Source organism: Halichoerus grypus, chromosome 4, assembly GCF_964656455.1.
Source record: "Halichoerus grypus chromosome 4, mHalGry1.hap1.1, whole genome shotgun sequence".
NCBI classification, from domain to species: domain Eukaryota; kingdom Metazoa; phylum Chordata; class Mammalia; order Carnivora; family Phocidae; genus Halichoerus; species Halichoerus grypus.
Window position 1 is genome coordinate 109138736 of NC_135715.1, and position 24112 is coordinate 109162847.

Genomic DNA, 24112 nt, shown 5'->3' on the forward strand with positions numbered 1-24112 from the left:
CAGGATCCCAATAAATTCTTCCAGGCTGAATTGTCATTCTCTCCTTTTATGCTCAGTAGTGAGGATTGGAGGGAAGATTTGGATAGTACAGAATACAGAAGTTAAGTTGTAAAGGTTTGTTTTAGTTTTAGGATTTCCTTCATATGCTCTGTTATAATTTCCAACATCTGATAACTCTTCGGATATATCAAGATTTTACATTTCTTGCAATACTGACAGAGATGTGTGTATTTATACTGCAGTGTCTCTTTGGCCCACTTTTAGCAGTGGCAATTTACAAGAGATTAGAGTATGAGAGAGAAGAAATAATTTCTTAACCTACCAGTTTGAGAATGAGTAAGAACACTTAACAGTGACCAAGGGATTTTATGCGCAATCAGTCAGGGCTTCTAGAGTAAATCACTTTCACTCGCACCACTGAGGGGAATCATGTCAAATCCAGTGTGATCAAGTCAGATAACAAAGGCAGGTGGCCCAGGAAACTCTGAAATTTATGCAGTTGTCTCATATGTATTTTCCTCTGACTTTTGGTTGGCCACCCATCATTACCTAAAGGAGCCATAGGAGAGGTGGGTGTAGGATATAAAACAAATGAATGTGTGAAACCTGAGCTCAAGCTAACAAATTCTTATAATGGTAATGAATATTTTAAGAACTATTTTCCATCAAGCTGTCTTCAGAGAAGCAGTTACAAAGTTGCTGTTATTATGTGCTGCCACCCGGTGTCCATTTTGTAGAATGCAAAGAGTTTTCTGCCAGACTGATGGCTGTGTTGTTTTTTGGGTTTGGGGGGATTTCCCCCCTCCCACCTCTACAACCAGGGATTTGTTTTAGGAAAGTTTTGTGAAGTGTCTCACTTGGATAAAATGTCCCACCAATTGCATACATGTAAATAGTTGTCATTCAAATTTAATTCTTCCCCCTCCTAACTGTAGTAAGCACCTTTTCCCGCCTTCAGCGTGATTTTTTTTTTTTTTGTCAAAAGAAAAATAAAATATACTTGCATTTCTTGAGCGGCAATCTGTTTCCTGCATTGAATCACTAGTATCAATATCAATACCTCACCTGACTGTTATCCTAAATTTGTGGGGAGACTGTCCACCTATTCCTAACACCTCTGACTTACTGAGGTTGAATAGTTCCCGAGCTCGGTGTCTTCCTTAGCCCTAAATCTAGCCAATAGTTGGTGTTTTTTCCTCTGTGTGGAAAAATAGAAAAAAATGTCCGTACAGTTTAGATGATGAGTTGGTGAGGCATTAATTGGCCCCCACCAATGGATAAATTTACCTGCTAGCCATCATGGGAAGGTAGGGAAGAAAGGGCCTGCAACATCCCAAGTCAGGCTAAGAAGTGGCCTGGCTCCAAGGAGAAAGACATTTAAATGCTTGTTTGACAAAAGTTCTTTATCTTCCTTTCTCAGAGCCTACATTGAGCCTACACTGAGGCTCTGCATAGACATGCTCAAAATGACTCAGGGAGAGCTGCATGCCACCTGCTCTGGAGATAACTGATACAGCGGAGTGAATGTGGTCTTCAGGGTCCGGGAGACTTGGCTTGACTCCCATATTTATGAGTTCTATGCCCTTGGGTAGGATGTAGACTCACAGAGCTTCGGTTTGCTCATCTGTAATATGAGGTATCACCCACCTCCCAGTGCCATGTGTTTCCATGTTCATTGCGTGTGTCCCCCTGAGTTAAAGGAAAACTCCTTGAGGTCTCTCTTATTTGCCTTTATATATTCAGCCCTGGACTTGTGACTGTTGTGTGGGTGCTCAATAGATACTGGTGACCGGCTTTGCGTTTTAATTACTTGACGTGTCCAAAATACCAAGTAGAATCCCTAGCACAGAGTGGGGACAAATGCATGCATAAGAGCTCATCTTACTGACACACGTCTGAGAGGTCAGAAAGACCTCAGGAGAAAGTTCAGGTATTGTCAGTAGAATTATAAATTAGAAGAAAATATACTAAACCAGAAGGAATAGTTGTTTTGTTTTGTTTTTTTTTAGTACTAGGAATGACATATCAAAACACGAGGGAACTAAGGAACAGAGAAGAGAAATACAGGAGATTTGTGCTTTTGTAGTGCTTGTTAGTGAATAACAGTAACCACAGAGCAGGAAAAATCTAGAGGTGTGACCCTTCTGAAATTTGAGAGTCCATATATTCTTTTGCTCAAAAACCTTTAATGAGCACCTACTAAATGTCAGATACTTTTCTCAGAAGTGAAAAAGCTCCAAGAGGTTAGGGATGATGTCTATTTCTTTGGAGAAGATAGGGGAGTAGAAGGACTTTCTCTCCATTCTGAAAACTGCTTCATCCTTGAAAGGTCTATTTTAAAAGTCTCATCAGAAACCATGAGACTTACCTGTTATGGCTAAGTCCTTAAAGTTTGCAGGAGTAACTCGCTTCCTAAGTTGTCTTTCAATATACTGGACAATAGCCACCTATAAGGATTCGGTTGCAGAGAGAAAGCCTTAAAGGTTCAAGTCAGGGCCCAAAACTTTGCCAACTGACCCTTTTCACAACTCTCTCCAGAGCTGACAGCGTCATCCAAGCAGCTCCTGTGTTACAGTAACGAGGTGAGGGAGCTCTTCCAGTGGTGTCCTGACAATGACAGGACACACAAGCCAAACCCATCAGACGGGGAATGAACCAGACAGATACTGTAATGAGAATGGTCAAATGCCCAGAGCACCTCATTCACAGAGGCAGGTTCTGACTTAAGTCATAGGTTAAAAGTTGTTCCCATTAGTGAATTCTCAACCACTCTTAGACTACAGGCTTTTGACTCCTTGATTCCTGGTTGTATGATCTTCACTGACTGCAGATGGGTCTGCTCATCACAGACCAGAATTCCCCAGCCGGAAAGAGACAGAGGTACCATCATTAGGAGCACACCCCCTACTTCCAGCTTCTTCTGAGGAGTTGAATGGTCGTTTGCATGACTCCTTTAAATCAGTGCAACTTCTAAGAGAAGTGGAGAGTTTGGAAGTGGTGGGCCTTTGTTCTGTCCTTTCAATTAGCATCAGGTAAAATAGTTTATAAGGAAGCCTACATGGCTTCTACTTTGTCATGGGCTATGTACATTGGCTTTTATAATGTGAGCATTTCAACCAAAACCATAGTGAAATCTGACATTGACAATCTCCTGAGCCAAGATAGTAATGCTTAATCCTTAAAAAAAGGACAGCATAAATTAGTGACCAGATTATAGGCTTCAGAGTCAGACTCTAAATCTAACTGGCCTTAAGTAAATTACCTAAACTCTGTGAACCTCATTTTCTGTATTAGTAAATGGACATATTAGTATCTTCATTATCTTTTTGGTGGAGCTAAACTTCTACTAGGCAATCAAACTTTAGTAGGTACTCAAAATAATTTATGTTAACTTTTATTTTTAAAGAGAATGGAAAAAAACGTAAATGAAATTAGGGCATCTAAAAAGTTGACAGTAGGGCGCCTGGGTGGCTCAGTTGGTTAAGCGACTGCCTTCGGCTCAGGTCATGATCCTGGAGTCCCGGGATCGAGTCCCGCATCGGGCTCCCTGCTCGGCAGGGAGTCTGCTTCTCCCTCTGACCCTCCCCCCTCTCATGTGCTGTCTCTCTCATTCTCTCTCTCTCAAATAAAGAAATAAAATCTTTAAAAAAATAAAAATAAATAAAAATAAAATAAAAATAAAAAGTTGACAGTATTTCTTCTTCCTCTTGAAATAAAATTATTTTAAGCAAATTGGAAAAACCTTCACTTTTATTCTAACACCATAGAGACGTAATTTATAAATTCAAAATGAAATAGCACTACATGTAAAGTGTCAGAGCAATTCATATTACTAAGGTTCCAAGACCTGCAGTTCTTACCCTCTTTGACTTGTTCATCACACTCACCTATGAAGGAACATTTCATAGCAGTTCAAAGTTCTAACAAAGAACCATGAGATAATTGAATTTCATGCAACTTCATTTCTAACCAGTTCCAGTTCCAAGTTTAGGGAAGGGAAGAGTAATGCCAACACATTCTGTAAATGATCAACATCTGAAACAGATTCAAATCAGAACCATTTATCCAGGGCTTGCTATAGCCTGGAAGCAAATAAGGTATAGTATCTCCCTGCCAGGAGATGAAAAATATAGTGGGAAATATAACAGGCAGGTTAAATATGTGTTCCATCAGTCCGAGGGTGTTCCATATTCCCTGATCACACACTGTCAAAATAAGGGGTAGAGATAAATGATGCCCAGTGTAGACCAGCAGTCCTTCCAATGTTTTTCTTTTCTCTATCTGGGGTCAGCTAATATTATGACCTGCATAGAGACAAGGTTATGGCTACCCCGACCTCCTTTGCCTAAAAGGAGAAGTGGGCTCTGGGGGAAAGAGGGGAAAGGTCTATGTGGCTTTCTGTGTTGTTGCTGTTTTTCTACCTTTTTCATTGACAGAAAAAGGGACTCTTCATTTGAAGACAATTGGGTCCAAGAACATAATGTTCATATTTGCATGTTGGAATATACATATTGTTTGTCTTGTTTCTGTTTATCATGTTGGGGTTATTTTTAGCACAATAGTGCATGGTTAAGAAAGCTTCAGGCATGTAAGAGCAATCTAATCTTGTTGTAAATATTAACTTTACTGAATCAAAACTGTCCCTTCACTCAAACCCCTAAATTCTAAGAAGCAAGTGGAAATAACTACACAGAGATCCTCAATGGTCATTGTAAACATATTTTTGTGTAGGTTTTTATTGACCTGAATAAAGTCTTTCTGTAAACTTTTTGTCTACCACTTTTATAAGATGAATTCAGTTGTTTTGAAGTGAGTGTTAAACCAAAACCAACTGCAGCAGTATGATATAATGGATAGAAACTTAAGTATGTTAATCTCCTTAGTGTTTTACCATCTACAAGCGGGCATCTCAGAACACAAATATACACATACAACTGCTGAAGTAATACATGTTCAATGCTGGAAATTTGATAAATACCAAGAAATAGAAAGGAAAATCAAAAGTTGTGATTTTATCACCTGATTTAGCTATTGTTACACCCAGCTCTTTTTCCCCATGCCTAAAGTTCAATCATCGACTCAGTTAATATGTATGTAGTGCTTCCTCTGTGCTAGGCAATTGGGGATACTTTTGGAAGCACGAAATGCTCTTTATCATTTCGAGGATTTTTTTAGGATGGGGAGAGATAGAGGTGAAATATACAAAAATTATTTTTTCATTTATTGTAAGTGCTGTGCAAGGAAGTCATGGATGGCATTTTAGGACATGATATTTGAACTTCTGATGAATGAGAATTAATCATCAGAAGGGGCTCGGAGTGCGGGGGGGTACAGTCTTAGGCAAATGAACTAAATAAACTACATGTTGTATTATGGTCTTTATTAAAATCTTCCCCATCAGTATTCTTTTATAGCATAGGGTTTATTATTTCATTATAGGAACCTATTACATGCAATTTATACAACTAATCTTTTAAGATATATTTTAATAGGTGCACAATTAAGAAATAATGGTGTGCTTCATTCTTGTGCCCACAGACTTAACTTATGAGATGACTACTTTAGGATAAACTTAAATTCATAGGAGTGAACTTGTTTAGTCAAAAAACAAACATGTTTTAAAAGATTCTTTTAAAAAAGCATATTGCCAAATTCACTCCAGGAAGATGTACTCGTGTACTCTCCCACCAAAATTCTATGGGAGAATCCATTTCTCCACCCTTTCAGTAACCCTTGGTATTAGTCCTTCTAATTCCTGCCAATTTGATTGGCAAAGAGGGAAAAATCATTTCACTGTTTTCATTTGCATTTCTTTGATTTCTAGTGAGATTCAACATTAAAAAAATATTTTGGGACTGCCTAGGTGGCTCAGTTGGTTAAGTGCCAACTGTTGATTTTGGCTCAGGTCATGATCTCAGGGTCGTGAGATCGAGCCCCATGTAGGGCTCCTCACTGGGCATGGAGCCTGCTTAAGATTCTCTCTCCCTCTCCCTCCTCTCTCTCTCTAAAAAAAGAATTTTTTTTGAATTAGGCAATAACACATTAGCTGGTTAGTTTTTCAGATTCTGAAATATACTGAAACAATGAAGAGAAGTAACAATGAAGGGAGGGGTTCTGATTTCTGCTTTTACTTTGCTATTTTTGGCTTGCCGTGGAAACAGCCTCTGAAGTAGGGGACATGGATATACAAAAATTGGAGTTTTAGTACTTGAAAAAGATTTTGTGAGGATCTCCAAGTGAGAAATGTTTATTGTAAATGCCATGATTTTTAAAAATTACAGAATGTCTTTATTATTACCCAAATTCCATACCACCTATAGATTTTAATAAAGAAAAGACTTTTATGAAGACTAGTTAAAAATACAGTCTCTACTCATGCCAAATGTTGCTGATACAATATCTATGAATGATTTCTTCAAGTGATAATGCTTTTTTTTTTTCTTTTTTCTTTTCCTAAGGAAAAACTGGTCTACTTCCTGGATTGTTCTTTCCAGTCGAAAACTTGAATTTTACAAAGAATCTAAGCAGCAGGCTCTGTCTAGCATGGTAGGTAGTTCTGCTTCTACTATTATCATCCTCACAGAAATATTATTGAATTAAAAGTTTGGTTTCATCAGAAATCACACTAAAGCCTCCAAGCTACCAACGACTGAAAGCAGATGGAGGAAATGACTCAATAAACTTTTAATCAGATGAAGGGAAAATAGAACTTAGTGTCTGTTTTATTAAGTGGTGCATTTGGAGAATAATCACAAAATGAGATGAAAGGTGAGCAGCTATCTAGTAATGTGAAGGTAACACTTTAAATTAAGGTGCCATTTATAAATGCTTTATTCTTATTTATGAAATGATCACTAAATGCAGCTACTTGCTCAAATAATGTATTATAAAGTATGTTATAAAATGCATTAGTAATAAATGCTTAACGGATGAGACTATGGGAAGCTATTTTAAAGAATATTATAAGACGTAAATCCTATTAAACCATGTATGTGCATCTTTAATACATGAATTTAAGTTGTTATCTAGCATGGTATAAAGTGCTTCATACATTAATAAATAATAATAAACTGTTTATAAATGGCACCTCAATATAGGGTGTTACCAATGAGGAAACACTCTAAGTTAACAAAGTGATTTTTTATCTTAGTCTAACTGCAATATTCACTATATCCAGCTAACCTTTCTGAATATTTCTGACTCCGTCTAATGAAGTTAATACAATTTCTGTATTCTGTAGTTATTACATAAAGTGAAATTTGTAAGGTTTCTCTATTGTACCTGGAGGAGGGCCTCACATATGCCCACAGAGATTTGACAGTGACAGTAAGTAGGAGCAATTCTGAGGTAGTTACTGGGGCAATTCGAGCTCAAAACCTTGCTGCCTGAGCTCCAGAGCTGCCACACCATGAAGGAGACAGTGGGCAGGCAGCATGTCTGACAGCCTCCTGATTAGGAAGGACGCCGGGCAGGAACCAACCTGCCATACCCCATCGGCCTGATGGGTGGCAGGGAAAGGGCTCTCCTGGCAGGAGTTAACCACAATGAACTAATTTGTATTTGGCAGGTAATAAAACGGTGGAAAGTTCTTTGCTTTCCAGCCACTAGTCGTGTTTGCTATGTAATCCTCTTTAAATAGGAAATAGAAAATCATTTGCTAGGAGATGTTTGTTTGTTTGTTTTTAAATAGAAGAACAAAAGGTAGCGTTTGGCTTGTTCCTGATAATTGCAATAGTCTTTATCCCCAAGTGGCTTGCTGATTTTGGAGTCTCACTGCGGTCCAATCCGTAAACTAATTATAAATAAATTAAAAATACATCTCAATCCTTTGTATTTTTAATTTAAACTGCCTCAGAAATTTGTCCTAGCCTTTTGTTTTGTTTTTATTTGGGGGCTACAGTAAGATTGAGATAATCTTTTTAAGAAAAATAAAGTACCCCTAAGGGCTAGGCACAAAACAACTCCCATCCACTCACGGGTCCTTTGTCTTCCCTTTGAATGAGTTCTAAAAGGGAGTCAGGAAAGGGAGGAAAAGTCGCTTGCCCGGCAAGTTTGGCTGCTGAGAAGATGATCTTCCTCCTGCTGGGTGAGAAGAATTCCACTGGAGCAGCGTTTGTGTGAATGTTCTGGGAGAATGGGAGAGATTAGATTCCAAATTAAAGCATTCGCTTTATTTTTATTTTATTATTTTAATCTCCTCGTCCCAGGACCCGGAGACATAATTATCAGCTGCTTAATTTTATACAGGTGAAAGAAAACTCTTTTTTAGATTGTAGGCAAACCTTTCAAGGCAGCTCACTAATTGCCTGCCTCCAGTTCAAGCTTCAGAGTTGTAAATTGACAATAGATTTTGTTTCTAGAAGAAATTCGTTAACGTTTTTTGGCAGTCCCCATTTATTACTTCTGGCCCCATTTTCAATGCTCTTATGGTTTCTCCCAGGCACTCATCTTCAAAGTGAATTCAGGGCAGGAACTAACTGTGTTTTGTGGTAATGGGGAAGAGAATTACAGATTCATGTTTGTACTGCATGAATTGTCGTGCTAGTCAACTTCTTGGATACATTTCTAACCAAGTATTAAAGGCCTAGTGGGATAGCCCACATTTACCAATTCCAGTCTCAGAGAAACGATACGATGATTGCCAGGCCTTGATTAAAGATGCTGTGGTTTTATTTTGAAAGAGATTTATGCTCAAGTTTCTGAATTTCCCTTGCACCCCCTTACACATGTCCTGGTATTGTTCATTGTGCTTCTGGGAAAAAGTCTGTCCTTTCCTCCAAGGGGTCAGTAGAAACTGACTGAGTAGTACAGAATGTGGTTTAAAGAGTAAATGGCATTTTAATCTTTATAGGAATGATCTTTGAATGTTAATGCGGTGGTAAGACAAAGCAGCAAAGTAGCTAGGAGCAGGGCTTTGAAGTTCAACCACAGGGGACTTCATTCCAGTTTTGCTGTTTAGGAGCTGACAGTTATTCAACTACTTTGAGCTTCAGAATCCTCATCTGTAAAATGGGGATACTGATATCTGTCAAGAGAATCAATCGAGAATGAAATTAGTTAATAAAAGAAAAAATAAATAGTAGCAATAAGTTAATTATTATAGTCTAATATACTATATCAAAATATATAAATCTATTCTATAACATGTAATACAGGGTATAATAGAATTATAACGTATTTTTATAGCATATTAGTTTTGTACTTGAACTGATGCAGACATGTGTAGAAGAGAAAATACATTGATTCAAGGAACACCAGCATATCTGGTCTCCAAAAAGAGAACTGTGTATCCATAGGCAGCATAAATGTTGGGTCTAAGCAATGAATAATTCTGAAAGTGAAGCCATTGCTCCATCTGGGGCTCTAGATGGTATCTCTTGCATGACCATATACACTTTCCTGGGGCCCTCATCTTCCTCCACTGGCCCTTACCCTGTGACTTTCACATTTAATACGGCAAGTCACAAGATGTGCCTGATCCCACATTCCACGTTTGACTATCTTTCGTTCTCACTGAAATTCTTTCAATTTTCAGCCAAGTCAGATTTCTATCAAAAGCAGCCCCCTCCTGGAACTAGACACAGAATCATTTCACCGGTGTGTGTAAATTAGAGATTCATAGGCTTTGGGTCCTCAGTGACCTCCTATTCAAGGAAAAAGAGGACTGACTCATTCTGTTTTGTTTGTTTTTAGTGAGGACATTCCAGAGTAACCTACCACTTACTACCACTGCCACTGTCGAACAGAAAGGGCATCATAAAATATCCCAATCCCACATCTAGATAGGTAAAACCTCAGAATGCAATGCAGTAGTCTTTACCAAAATGGGAAACTATCCCCCTTCTATGTCTATATACGTTGTCTCTGTTTTGTTCACTTCACCTTGGAACAGAGAAAGTTTGGTCAAGACTGGCCGGCCCTCCTGCATAAAGGAGCATTTGAAAACCAATGGTGTCACTACTGGATTTCCTGGATTATGAAGGAAAGGATGATGCTCATATTCTCATCATTTTTTACATATTCTGATTTGTAACTTACTTTAAATGTTGAAAATATTGTCATTGGAAAATAGCGCAGAAACCATATTTAGTAAAATGTATAATAGATATGTATATTTTAAAAGTTATTAATCAAACTCCTGCATAACCACCGCCCAAGTTAAGACTCTGTCAGCCCTCTAGAAGCCTCACCCTCTGCCATTTGTCCCTATGTCATCCAGCTTCTTCCCTTGCCCCAGAGTTCAATGCATTTTAGTCCGTATTTTATAACCTTTCATGATTTTCCCACCTGTATCTATAGCCCTTAAGAAATGTAGTTTTCTTTGTCTGGTTTTGAATTTATATAAATGGAAACACAGTGTATGCTTCTTTTGTTTCTTGCCTCTTTCTCTAAATATGTCATGCTTTTTCTTTTCATTTTTTTCTTCCATATTTTTTTTGCACTGGTTTAAGTGATGCCTTTTGTTTCAATTTTTTTAGTGGCTTGTTTAAGATTACAGCATTGATACTTATCAAAGCCTAAAGCGAATCAAATCCTTTACCCTCTTCCAAAATATTACCTTAGAATATATATATATATTTTTTAAGATTTTATTTATTTGACAGAGAGAGATACAGCAAGAGAGGGAACACAAGCAGGGGGAATGGGAGAGGGAGAAGCAGGCTCTCCGCCGAGCAGGGAGCCCGATGAGGGGCTCGATCCCAGGACCCTGGGATCATGACCTGAGCCGAAGGCAGGCGCTTAACGACTGAGCCACCCAGGCACCCCACCTTAGAGTATTTTTAATCCATGTATCCTCTTCTCAGCATAGATGCTATTGTTGTTTGATATTTTAATTCTTTCTTTTCTTTTTAACACCACCAGACAGTATTTTTTTTTTTTTTTTTATAGTGTCAGTGTTGGTTTAATATTTGCCATGTTCTTTGCCATTTACTTCTTCCTAGGAAGAAGTAAATGGCAAAGAAGGTCTTTTTCTAGGAAGGTCTTTTTCTTTTGTTGGAAGTATATTCTGAGAAATTCCTGTAGTAAAGGTCTTACGGTAACAACATATCTCAGTGTCTGCTTGTTTCAAATGTCTCTATTTCTCCCTCATTCTGGAAATATATATATTCTCTTTGGATATAGAATTTTGAGTTGGCAGTTGCTTTCTTTCAGCACATCAAAAATGTTATTCCACTATTTTCTGTCATCTACTGTTGTGATCAAGAAGTTACCTTAGTTTAACTGCTGTTATCTGGCTGCTCATAATATATTTATCATTACCTTTGTTATTCCACAGTTTTATTCTTCCTACCTGGACTGTTGCCTTGAAATTGTTTATAACTGTCACTTAATATTTTAGAAAATTATCTTATTATTATCTTATTATTTTGCTATTATCTTTTCAAATGAAGCTTCTTTTAAATTTTCTCTTATCTTTTTCTAAGTCTCTGGTTAAACCTACATTGTCTTGTTAGTCTATTCTCCACATTTTACATTCTTTTTAAAATCTTTTTTGTCTTTCTGAACTGCATTCCAAACCATTTCTCTTGGTTTATCTTCCATTCTTTAATTCAATCTCCCTTTGTGATAAACATCTTTATTTCAATTATTGTGATTTTCATTTCTAGAATTTTTTTATTTATTATTTATTATGTCATTTGTGATAGTTGTCTTCTGCAGATATTTTCCAGACTCTCTTTTATTTCATTAAATTTAGAAGCCCATAGTTGTTTTATATTCTGTGTCTTGTGACATAACATCTGACAACATCTGAAGTCTCCATCAGTCTGTTTCTGCTACTTCTCTGTTGCTTTGTTTCCTTGTGTGTCTGGTTATTTTTGACTGTGTGCTAATCATTTAGTCCTGGGATAAACGTGTTCTACTCCAGAATATTTTACATTTTTCTCAAAGTGTCTGGGACACTCCTGGTGATTGATTAGCTCAATCTAAGTTAACTGTTTAAAACTTTCAAATTGTGTATACATAATAGGAGAGCATACAACTTCTCAGGGACAGAATTATTCTTCAGTCTTCCTTTTTTTTTTTTTTTCTTCTCTCACATTGCTCATCTACAAAGGCAGTTTTCTTTATAATCCCTTAAGTTAGAGAAAGAGAACAAGTTTAATATTTGTTCTCCTTTATTCTTTCATAAGACCTCAGGCAGCACCTTTTCCATTATTCTGTGAAGTCAATTGACCAAAGTTCAAATGTATAGTATAAACAGATGCCCTCAGGCAAAGAGCAGTTATGTTGATTTGATATTCAGCTTTCCTCTCTGGGTTCAGATTCCCATTTTCCAAAAATATTTACCCTAGCAGTTCCCACTATCTTATGCGCTTTCAATATTTTTAAGGTAATTTTAAAAAGAAATATTTTATCCAGCATTTTTCATTGTTTTCAGTGGAGAGTTGGTCTAAATAGCATAGTTTCTCGTTTACAATCTACCTCACTTTCATTTAAATATGCATTTGGTTAATCAAGTTTGTGCTATTTATATAAGCCTTGGTAGGAAAAGACTTCATAAGAATATGTATTGAAATCCTACAATGAACAGCTTGCTCATTAGGGCTACATATAAGGCATAGAGATATAATCAAGATATAGTCTTTGCTTCATAACATCTTTGCCAAAAAATAGGGTGAGATGAAATAAGAAACATAAAAGAGTTTTTCTGAGATTTAAAGGAGGGAGAGCTCACATCTGTGAAAGATTTGAATTGGGCCTTGAAGGATGGTTATAATTTCAATATGTGGAAATTTGTGGGCAGGGAATTCCAGTGAATTAAAAAATATGAACGATGACATGAAACTGAGAATGGGCAAGGTCTGTGTGCTAAAAAGAGAAATGAATTTTTTCATTTTTGTTTTGTTTTGTTTTGTTTTGTTTAGTTTGGTTGGAAGATAAGATTAAAAAAAAAAAAAAGCTTGAGAAGAGTGTCAAGGACTGGAATTTGCTACAGGGGCAAATCTTTAAGAAGGCATGCCAGTATTCTCCAGCTACCTTCACCCTAGAATAATCTATCATAGCTGTTCTTGTTAATAAATACATACTGAACAGAAGTATGACCAGGTGTTACATGTCTTCAAAGGACAAGGCCTATCATGGAAAAAGGCAAGAGAGGAAGTTGGTTCTTCTAAGATCATGGCTTCATCTCATTTAGTCCAAGAGAAAAAAGTTTTGCCTCAAAAGGCATCTACATTATATTTGCTTAATCTGTTTAAAAAAGTCCCAAAGAAACAAAAGCTGTCAGTTTGGTTTCTGATCTGAGACCTGGACTCACACCCCTTGCATGTCTCAGGTACACTTATCTATTTTAGTGTCAGTGAAATATTTCAATCAGCTCCAGCACTTCAAATACAATCTGCCTCCTCGGTACCTGCTGTGCTTTGTGATTTTAGAGCTTCTGCTTGATATGGACTAGAACCTGACTCTAGCCATGGGATGTGACAAATATGCATTCTTGATTAAAAAAAAATGATAGATTGCCTTATGGGAGGGAAGCTTTGTAATTTAGAGCACTCATTCATTTATTTATTCTACAAAGAATTAACAACTCCTAACAGGTATCACACAATGTGTTTTTAAACCCTAGAGATATCGGATGAATACTATATGATCCCTGCTCTTAAGGCGCTTATCTTCTGATAGAGGAGACAGAATCATATGTAGGTTTATTATAACAATACATGACTAAAGAGATTATATATATAATATAAAATATGGTGGGGAACCATAGATCTAGCTACAGGTAATCATTTCCCAGGGAAACTGTTTTTCCAAGTGATGCTCAACCTATATATGCTCAACTCTTTTTCCAAGTGATGCTCAACTGATATATTTCTCCATTTGTTCATTGCGCAAAATCACTGAGCATCCCTGATGTTTAAGCCACTATGCTAGGTCTTATGAAACATACAAAAATGAATCAGACTCAGATCTTTCCCTTGAGGGTCTAGAAACAAATAGAAAGTATGCCCACAAGTCAAGTAATTGTAGTGAGAAAGGTGGACATTGATAGTTGCTCCAAAATGGCATGAACAGAGACATGAGTTAGTTTTATAGTAACTCAGAAAAGAAAGATTGCTTCCAACTGGAAAAGATTCTAAATGTATCTGTCAAGGGAGTGACAGATGAACATGTTTTTGAAGGATGAATAGGATTTCGAGGCAGAAATGGGTTGAAAGGGACATTTTATGTAGAAATAAGGGAGTAACCAATGATAAAATGTAGGAAATTAATTCTTATATTTATTATACAGATATGAATTGAAATCTGGCCTTGTCCCATGCACTATGTGCTAATCATTGTTCTTGAAAATGATTCTTGGAAGTTCCCTATGGCCTAGGGTAGATGTGCCTTCATCCAGACTATTTTGCATTTCTTCTATGAATTGCCTGGATGCACCTACAAGTGAAAGATTGCCTCAAGATAAGTTGAGGAACAGAAAGCACTCCATTATGGTTGGAAAGTCCATGTGGAACCGGTTTAGGAAAGACCTTGAAGAGGATTGTGAACAGAGATAATTTCATTCTGTAAGCACCCTGGAGTCCTTTGCAACCAATACTAACTATCTTTAAATTAAGGCAGATTCAGGGATGCTTGAGTGGCTCAGTCAGTTAAGCCTCTGCTTTTGACTCAGGACATGATCCCAGGGTCCTGAGGTTGAGTCCCACATCGGGCTCCCTGCTTCTCCCTCTGCCTGCCGCTCCCCCTGCTTGCTCTCTCTGTCTCTGATAAATAAATAAACAAATAAGTAAGGTAATTCAGAGTTTTCAGAGACAGGTTTGAGTAATTAAGATATATATATTTTTTCTACTTTTAACACAAAGAAGAAAGGACTTTTTAAATGATTTGAGAGACATGTTCTAAAAATCTGGTGATAAAAAAAAGAAGAAGATAGTAGGAAGGGAAAAATGAAGGGGAGGAAATTGGAGGGGGAGACGAACCGTGAAAGACTATGGACTCTGAGAAACAAACTGAGGGTTCTAGAGGGGAGGGGGGTGGGGGGATGGGTTAGCCTGCTGATGCGTATTAAAAAGGGCACGTACTGCATGGAGCACTGGGTGTTACACGCAAACAATGAATCATGGAACACTACATCAAAAACTAATGATGTAATGTACGGTGATTAACATAACAATAAAAAATTAAAAAAATAAAAATAAAAATCTGGTGAAACAGAGGAGAGCCATAAGACCTGTGCTCTTATTGACAAGGAAAATGACAAAAACGCCAAATTGTCATCAGTATGGCCCAATACACTTGGTGAATCACAGGTCATCTCACTCAGAAAATACTTTAATATTCTCAGATGTCCTTGACAATTCACTGTATGGTCCTCTCTAAAGAAGTCCTAGTGCAAAGAAAGCAAGAGGGGCAGTTTGTCTGAGAGAACTATAAATATCCTATCCCAAGAATGTGGGCATATCAGCACATCAGTGAACACCAGTAGCAAACCTGAGCTTATTTTTATGTGATTCCAGAATATATGTTTGGTGGCATACCTAATAAAATAAACACAATGTAAAAGTTTATTTGTGGTTTAAGAAATTTCTCTTGTCTCCACATCCATTGAAATTCAGACCAAGTGGAACTTACTCTCATCAGTCAGCTGTTTCTGGTATATTTATCCCGCAATGCTCACAAATCCTAGTTAACATAAACCTAGCCTGACATAAATTCGAAAGCATTATAAACATTTTAGGCAATATTTCTCCCCTAAAATTTTATGGTTCTAAAACCAGTATGTTCAGTACGGAGCTTACATGTTCACTGCGTGTGTAACTTTTTTTGGCTGGGGGGGGCGCTACTTTGATTTTTTTCTCTTTACACTGTACTGATAATTTTTATTCAGAGGCAAACACTGGCATTTTTGCTCTTAATGACAGAAAACTTTTCCAAGGCATTTAATAAACTATTAACTTTTTCAAACCACTCATTCAGCCATAACCTTGAAAGCAAAAAAAGAGTAATATAAAGGGCCTCTTTAAAATAATTTGTTTACTTTTTTAATATTGTTTACTTCCAATGTAAATAATGAACACAAGCATTAATTAAATAATGTAATACATCTAATGCTCATTTACTGTAGTATGGCTTTAATAACAAAATGGACTTATTTATGGGAGTAAAATGATGTGATTTAGCAAAAAAGATGAAAATAGTTTCAATCAGAAAGCTATTCATGAATTATTGAGTATTCTGTGCAAAATGAATATGGAATTATTTTATCTTTGTAAAGTGAGTATTGAGCCCTTATTTGGATCCCTGCTCAAAAAGATCATAAGCATTGGAGGGGCAAACAATAGACCTACCAAACTTAGTCTAATGAAGGCATCTTAAATTTCTGCTTAATATTTTAATTCTCCTAATGATAGTGCTCTGGCAAAGTCAGGATTGTTAACATCGGGGCAGTTTCTAGTATAGTCACAAACTACACTATCATATGGCCTCATCAGACCTTTAAAAATTAGAGAAAAATGATACTCCAAAATCTGGAGGATGATGGGTAGGGATGAAAAGAAAGAAAGAAAGAAAAGAAATTGAATTCTAGTGTTTTATTAGCATAAACATTGTAAGGAAAAAAATGAAATCAAGTGATCAATATTACTATAAATGAAGCCATGTTCTCTGGTTATAATTCTCTCAAGATTTAGCCATTAACTGCAATAAATTCTGTATCTTACATAATTTTTAATAACCACAAAAATCTATGAAATTGATAGGATGCTTTATAAATGGATAATAGCTTACTGTCCAATAAACCTCACCTTAGGCTCTCTCAGAAAACTATTTTAATTATGAAGTTTGACTCTCTGTGGTTTATCATTTTGGTCAATGTAATGCATCTGATTTAGAGTTTGCATTTCTCTAAGATAAAATAGACTTTTACTCGACAGTGCATTTTGAGATTAAATGACTGTTATGTATTTGGTCTTTCTTAACAGTTCACTACTGAGTTGAAATGCTCTGGGAAGCAGTATACTATATCAGGGGGAATAAGTTAGACCACCTGGGTTGAGAATCCCAGGTTCACATTTTATTTTATTTTTTTTAAGATTATTTATTTATTTATTTGAGAGAGAGAGAGAGAGGAGGAGAGAGTGCAGGAGCAGGGAGAAGGGCAGAGGAAGAAGCAGACTCCCCGCTGAGCAGGGAGCCCAATGCGGGGCTCAATCCCAGGATCATGACCTGAGCCGAAGGCAGACGCTTAACGACTGAGCCACCCAGGCGCCCCATCAGGTTCACATTTTATTTATTCCTATAATCCTTGGATATTTCACCTGCAATGTGAGGTTAATAGGAGTACCTACCTCAGACAGTTATTGTGAGATTATTGAGAAAACTGATACAGCATGCCTGCCACATAGCAATGATAAATACTAATTGTATTTATTATTATCGTTGTTATTACTACATGGAGCAATAGAGTATAGTGGCTAAGAGAAAAGTCACTGGAAGCCAATTGGATTCAGATGTCCAGATTGCCACTTAATGGCAGTGTCCTTAAAATCCTTGTCTTCATTTTCCTTAATATAAAGACTTCAGGTAGGGGAACACTTCCTGCTGTCCAAATACAATCCAAAATTTCTGCAGAACCTCATTTCTTACTCATATCAAAGTCCAAAACAGGTATCCCTGGTCAGTTTTCTGCTAGATGGTGCTTCTCTCATCTGTTGGTTCTGCAAACTCCTAGTGGCCGATGAGGAAAAGATAGAGAGAACATGAGAAGGTCCGCGTGCTCTTTAAAGCTGTAAGCCCATAAGCGCCTCACATCGTTCTTGCTCCCATTCCAGTGATGACAGTGCGTAATGTGGCCACATGTTGATGCAAAGAGGGCCGGGAAAAAATGGAGTCCCTGGCTGGTGAGCTCCTTCCCTGTGACAACACACACTTTGGTGTAGCACTATTCATCTCTGCCACAAGGATCAGTGATCTCAGCCCTGATTCTCCAGAGAACAAGGCCTGAATTCAGTGCCCATCCTTTTATTGGAAGGCATGAATCCATGATTTAGAGAGTGAGTCACAAAGGAAGCGAGGCAGGAAATGATGGGGGAATAGTGGAGGGGCTGTGTCATCAAGCAGGCTGCTACTCTCCAGTGAACCTCAAAGAGACACAGAGAATCACTGGGCAGCTGCAGCGCTTGTCTTAGAAAGAAGCATGTTTGGAGAAAGCATGAGGCAGTGTGTGGGAGGGAAGGAGGGTTGGAGGAGAAGGAATTTATCTGCTATGTCTCTTCCCATTTCCTGCTTCCTTTTGGCTAAAGTTCACCACCCAGAGTCTTCACTGCCTGCATCCTATGAACCCTGGGCACACCTTTGGATGGCTATTCAGAAAGCCAGATCCTATACCCTGTAAAGTGGCACTTTATACAAATCTGGAAGTGGATGAAGAACAAAAAGCCTGTCTGCACTCTGGCAGCCAGGAGAGAGGGCCTCGAATTCCAAAAAGGTGACTGGCCATCCTCAGGAAGTGGGACCAAATGGGTTCAAGCAGGCTGGTTATCTGCAGGGATAGCTGAGGTAGACTTACGGGATGAGGGTCTAGGTAAGGACTCTGAGGGAGCACCTGAGGCACCAAAAATGTGTCCGAGCTAGTCACCTTGCAAAATTAAATAGCTTTTTATGTAATGCAAATGGAAGACAGTATCAGCATACAACAAAAATAGACTAAATAGAAACTATTGTATTTATTCTGGCAAGATTTGGATTCAGAACTAAATGCAATGTATCTGCTCATTTCTTGAAAAGGAGAGCATACTTTTTCCTCAAAAAACAAACAAAAAGCCCAAACATACAACATTCTAGTGCCCAAAGTCACCAACAAAGATTTGCTTTTCTGAAAATCTGGTTTGATTTGGTCTTGTATATACTGAGAAATTTCACTGTAGAAACAATTTCAGTTATTATTAACATCATTTATATTCATATACATAAAACCCACATCTTAACAATCCCAGTATCGTCTTCTATGCTGACAGCGGCCATACTTTAGACATTAATAAGATCAGGTATCCATGAGGCATTCTTTCCTAAATCATTTTGCCCAAATGAGAATTTATAAGTGAGTTTTATCCTCCTCCATGAGTGATTTTCTAGAATCAAAACCAGTTATGTGATAAAACTTAATTCCTCTAAACAGATTTTGTGTTTCATGTTTCAAACTGATAAGGACAATCTGAGTCTATATTCTGGAATAGCAATTAATCCAAAATAAAAAATGGTAGCTAATAACCTGTTTCATAAAATCTGAGTCTTGTTTTGTTTTTTTGTAACCCCATCTAGTGATAAGGGTAGGATAATGAGTGGTCCAGTGATTTGTTGCCTACACACATGCCCAGTCTTCCTCATGGAAAATGCCATCAAGCAAAAGAACATCTGGCCTTTGATATTTTCTTAATGTGCATTAAAGGGCCCCAAATTTCCCATAAAAAATGGAAAACATAATCCCAAAGGTTTAATCTAAGTCAGAGAAAAAGACAGAGAGGATACCCTGTCAGCTATTACTGGGGAATAGTAAAGATAAACTAAAAGAATAATAAAAATCAGAAGTGGACAAAACCCAGGATCAATTTTTAATGACTTCACATTGCCCCAACAAAGAGGTTTTTATATTTCATTGTCCAGAAGCAGTAACTTTTAAATAATTCTATTTAAATATTTTAAAAATCAGTCATTTATATTTTAAGTTTACCTCAGAAGAGATATGATAAGTACACTCTTAGATTTAAATCCAAATTTAGTCAATTTTTAAAAAGTATATTTTTATAATGATGTACAATATGATCCATTGGCATCATGTAGTTCATTAGCAGACTTTTTCTTGTGTTTTATAGCTGTAGAATCAGAAATATGTTTTCTATTAAAGGATTCTTTAATTTCAGCCTTCTTGAATAAAATCTTGACTGTCTTCCAAATAAATTCGACAACTTTTCTGAAAAACTTGTTCCAGTGTTTAACAATGTTTAAATTCTGAAAATTTTTCCTTCTAATAAATCTGAGTTCTTAGCATTGTTCTTCAAGCCTAGGTCTTTCTGCTTTAGCTTTGTAATAATGAACTACTGAGCAGGATCATTTTTATATACTCCTCTATCAATATATCTTAGTTTTCTCTTCTTGAAGCTGATATATTTATTTACTGAATTTTACTCAAATCAATTTAACTTTTTCTGGTATACTTCTGAATTGATCCCAAACTCTATCATTTGCTTTGATTGTGACATAAGGTCATTTCCTATTAAAGATCAATATGAATGGGAATATTGTGTTTTAATTTTGTAAACTATTAAATTACATTTTGTAAATGATCTCATTTTGTAAACTATTATCCTGAGATGTATTATTTATTTTGTAAGGAATCTGGAAATTTTCCACTCTAATTCTCTATTGTATAACAAAAAGAATTGTAACAAAATGGATTTTAGAATAGGGGAGATGGTGGGGAGAAGAGACTGGGCCAGCAGAGCTAAAAGAACACCTCATGGAGATTATTTTGGAGTTACATCATCAAAACGATCCAGAGTGGGTCGAAGAAAAATAAATGTGTTCCAGATGAAAAGGGTGCATCCAACGTATAGAGCTGTGAAATCACGGTGGATATTGGAACTGCCATGAATTTAGCATGGTTGGATGTAGAAGAAGGAGGGATAAAGGGAACTCAGGAGGATGGTTGGGAAATGATGTAAAAGAGCCTGTATACCCTACTGAGAGATTTGTGCATTATCCTGTAGATAACACGTTTTCCAGAAGAAATATGGTAAGATTTGTGTTTTAAGGAAAAAAGTCAAAATGTAGAGAATGAAATGAAATGGTTTTTTTGTGGACCCAGAGGAGACAGTGAGAGAATTCAGATGAGAGAAAATAAGAGCTTAAATGAGGCTGCGTTCATGAGATGAAGAAGATGGAGTTCATTCTGGAATTCAGGCTCTGTTTCAGGCTATTCAGGCTATTGTTTGCTTTAAGTGGTAAAGGAAAGGGAAGAATTAAGAAAATGAAGAAGGTGAAGTGGATAGGGGATAATTAAGCAAGACAAGCAACAGAGAAAAGAAGGCAAGTCTGAGAAGAAGACAATGATTTCACAGAGGTGTCTGTGCTACAGCCTAATGGTAGTTAGTTAGAAAACACAGTTCTGCTACATAAGCGGGAGCTGGGGGCCAGAGGAAAAATTGAGGAGTCAGTATGTCCCCAGTGATGGATCAGACCAGAAGCAAGACCAAATCCATAGGAAGCATATAAACTATAAGAAATAATGATGGCCTAGAACAGTAAACCAGGGATTACCAACACTTAAGAAGTGGGAAGAGGAAGAGAAGTCAGTAAAGAAACAGAGAAGGGAGAGTATAAAAGGTGAAATAAAAATTTAGAGAGAAAATGTCTCCATAGCTGAGGGGTAGAAACTTTTAAGGAAAAGGAGCAGAATCTAACAGTCCAGAGTTCAAGTAGAAGGATGATGGGGGAGAAGGCATCAGACTGTTTTTGTTGACCTTCATGATTAACATCGGGGAGGGTATGTACTATGGTGAGTGATGTGAATTGTGTAAGACTGAAGAATCACAGACCTGTACCCCTGAAACAAATAATACATAATATGTTAATTAAAAAAATAAAAATAAAATGACATAGAAAACCATTTTAGATTAGTTAAGGAAGAGAGTAAAAGCCTGCAGTGGCTTGAGAAGAGAATGAAACATGAGCAAGCAGAGAATGTGACTGCAGAAAACTCAAGAATCCTGGCAATCATGGAAAAGAAATAGGTGAGATTGAGAACAAGCAAGATTGTGGGATTGATGCTTGCATAAACTTATAGATTTTTTTGAACAGGAGTGACTTGAATGTGGCTGTGGGCTAAAGGATGTAATCTATTTGAGAGAGGGAGGTTGAAAATGTAGGAGAAAAGGGACAACTCAGAAAATGAGGAAGAGGATTAGATAGAATTAGGAACCAGAAAGGAAAAGCCTTGGGCTGAAGAAGGAGCATCTCTTCCTCTGAGACAGAAAAGGACATGTTTTGTGAGTGGATCATGCACTGTCTGGCAACAACAGGCCAGGAGATTTGGATGTTCATAGATGCCACTGTCATGCCAGGCATGGGAGTTCATTAGACAGGTGCACCAGAATCACAGACGCAGATCCAAATGTCCAGGAGCCAGAACAGAATATGGGAAATGATCACACTTACAAGGAAGAGAGAGAAAATGTTAATTCTCATCATGTGACCTAGTAGGAGGAAAGGCTAGGTATGGAGAGGAGGTCATGTATTGTGTTGTAATCAAGAACTTGGGACTTGGAATCAGAGGACAGTGAATTCCTAGCTCAGCTCAGGCACATATTAAGTGCGTGAGCTTATGTATGGCACTTAAGCACTCCCTGCTTGAGTTTCTCCACATTGTAAGTTGAAGGCAAGGGTGACAACCTCACAAGACTGTTGTAAGGAATAAATGAGAAATTGATATAAAGATTTTAGAGGGCTCGACATATAGGGATTTATTAAAGTTTATGTTTGTTCATTTTGATTACACGGACTATGAAAGTGGAAAGAGTGGCGAAAGTTCTAGCTCAAGGGCTATATGATCTCTGCAAATTAGGAGAATGCCATTTGATGGGCTACTGGAAAGGGGTGAAGCTTGGGAGAGAGGTATTATGAGGAAGAACAGAAAGTGACTAGGAACACACAAAAGTTTGCTAAGTGTTGATGACATTGGTCTTGGTAATGATTTCATGGATATGTTAAGTGTCTTTATCACAGGTTTTTTTTTTTTTTTTTTCCCCCCTAAGTAGAGTTTAAAACCCAGCTGAAGAAAGTGGCCATTATTTGTAATGTTACTACTCTGAGTAGTCAAAAGTTATTTCTCTAGAATTAGGGGATATGAGGAAAATGGTAGAAGAAGGAAAAGTGGATGAAAAGTGTGGAGTGGATCATCACATGGGGGAAAGCAAGAGAGTGAGAGATGGGGGAGTACTGAAGTGGCTGCTGAGTTGGGGACGTAGGCCTGTTCGTGGAAGGAAGTAAAACCACGAAGGGCCTGGAGGGGTACACAAAAGGTCTGGTGATTCCAATCACATCAAAAGCCAACATTACAGGGTGGAAGTAATGAAAACTCAGAACATGGGATTTGTTAGATGAAAAGCAGAATGAAGATTGCTGAAATGGAGAGGAGGTGAAGCCATGGGTTCATGAAGAATGCATGAATCAAGGTCAGGGTCATGGGAGGTGACTGAATGATGGGCAGAGTTCAGACTGAGAAAAATCCAAGCCAGGACAAAAGCTATGGGATTTAATGTATGATGCTGATGAGAAGAGGGTGGCAGAGCTGGATGGTGAGAACTCTGGAAAAGCTTAGGTTGCTTTTTGCCATAGAGAGAAAGTCTATTGAAAATATATAGAGTCTGAGGCTGGTATGGGATTCTGAAAGAAGAGTGAGTATCTTCCTTACCCCTGGAGTCCCAGTGCCCAACACAATGGCTAACACTTGACGTATAGTAAGTGTGCAGTTAATGTCTATTGAATGATTCTGTGACATACTGGGTTCAATCCACATGAGTCCATTAAACTGTTTTTCACTTTTCCAAAACCAAATATAAATCGTAATTGTTGTAACATGGGGAATTTTTAGATGCCCAAACCTTACTTCCAAAGCACAAAAGCTAGTTGCATTTTGGTATTTTTCCTTCATTTATGAATTCAGCAAAATATTCATTGAACAACAACTTTGTGCCAGGCACTGTTCCATACATTGGGAAAGATAGTGGAGGAAAAGGCAAACCAGGCCCCAGCTCAGGGAGCTTAATTTTAGTGGGAGAAAAACAGACAGCATATAAAAATATAAATGTTAATTTCAGTTAGGAAGAAGGCTGCATTGAAATTAAAACAAGTAGTGAGATAGAGAGTAAGCTGGAAGACAGCTCTCTTTTATATAAGACAGTCAGAAAAGACCTCTGACAAGGTGACATTTATCTGGGACCTGATGGATAAGAAGGAGTCAACCATGTGAAGATTGGGAGGTTTTCCAGGTAAACAGGTGGTGTAAAGGCCCAATGGGAAGATCGAGTTAAACAGAGAAGGACAGAAACAAGACCAATATCTCTGCACTAGGGTCTAATAAGAAAGTCATATCTTTTCCCAAAATGTTACA

General features: G+C 37.5%; 1 protein-coding gene across 2 annotated transcripts in view; it reads left to right on the forward strand.

Moving 5' to 3' along the window:
* Positions 1-24112, forward strand: part of ARHGAP15 (Rho GTPase activating protein 15) — a 599115-nt gene that overhangs the window by 96974 nt on the left and 478029 nt on the right. For both annotated transcript variants that reach the window (XM_036090857.1, XM_036090859.2), the window contains exon 5: positions 6459-6546. In XM_036090857.1, the coding sequence (XP_035946750.1) occupies positions 6459-6546 (88 nt within the window). The remainder of the gene's footprint in view (positions 1-6458; positions 6547-24112) is intronic.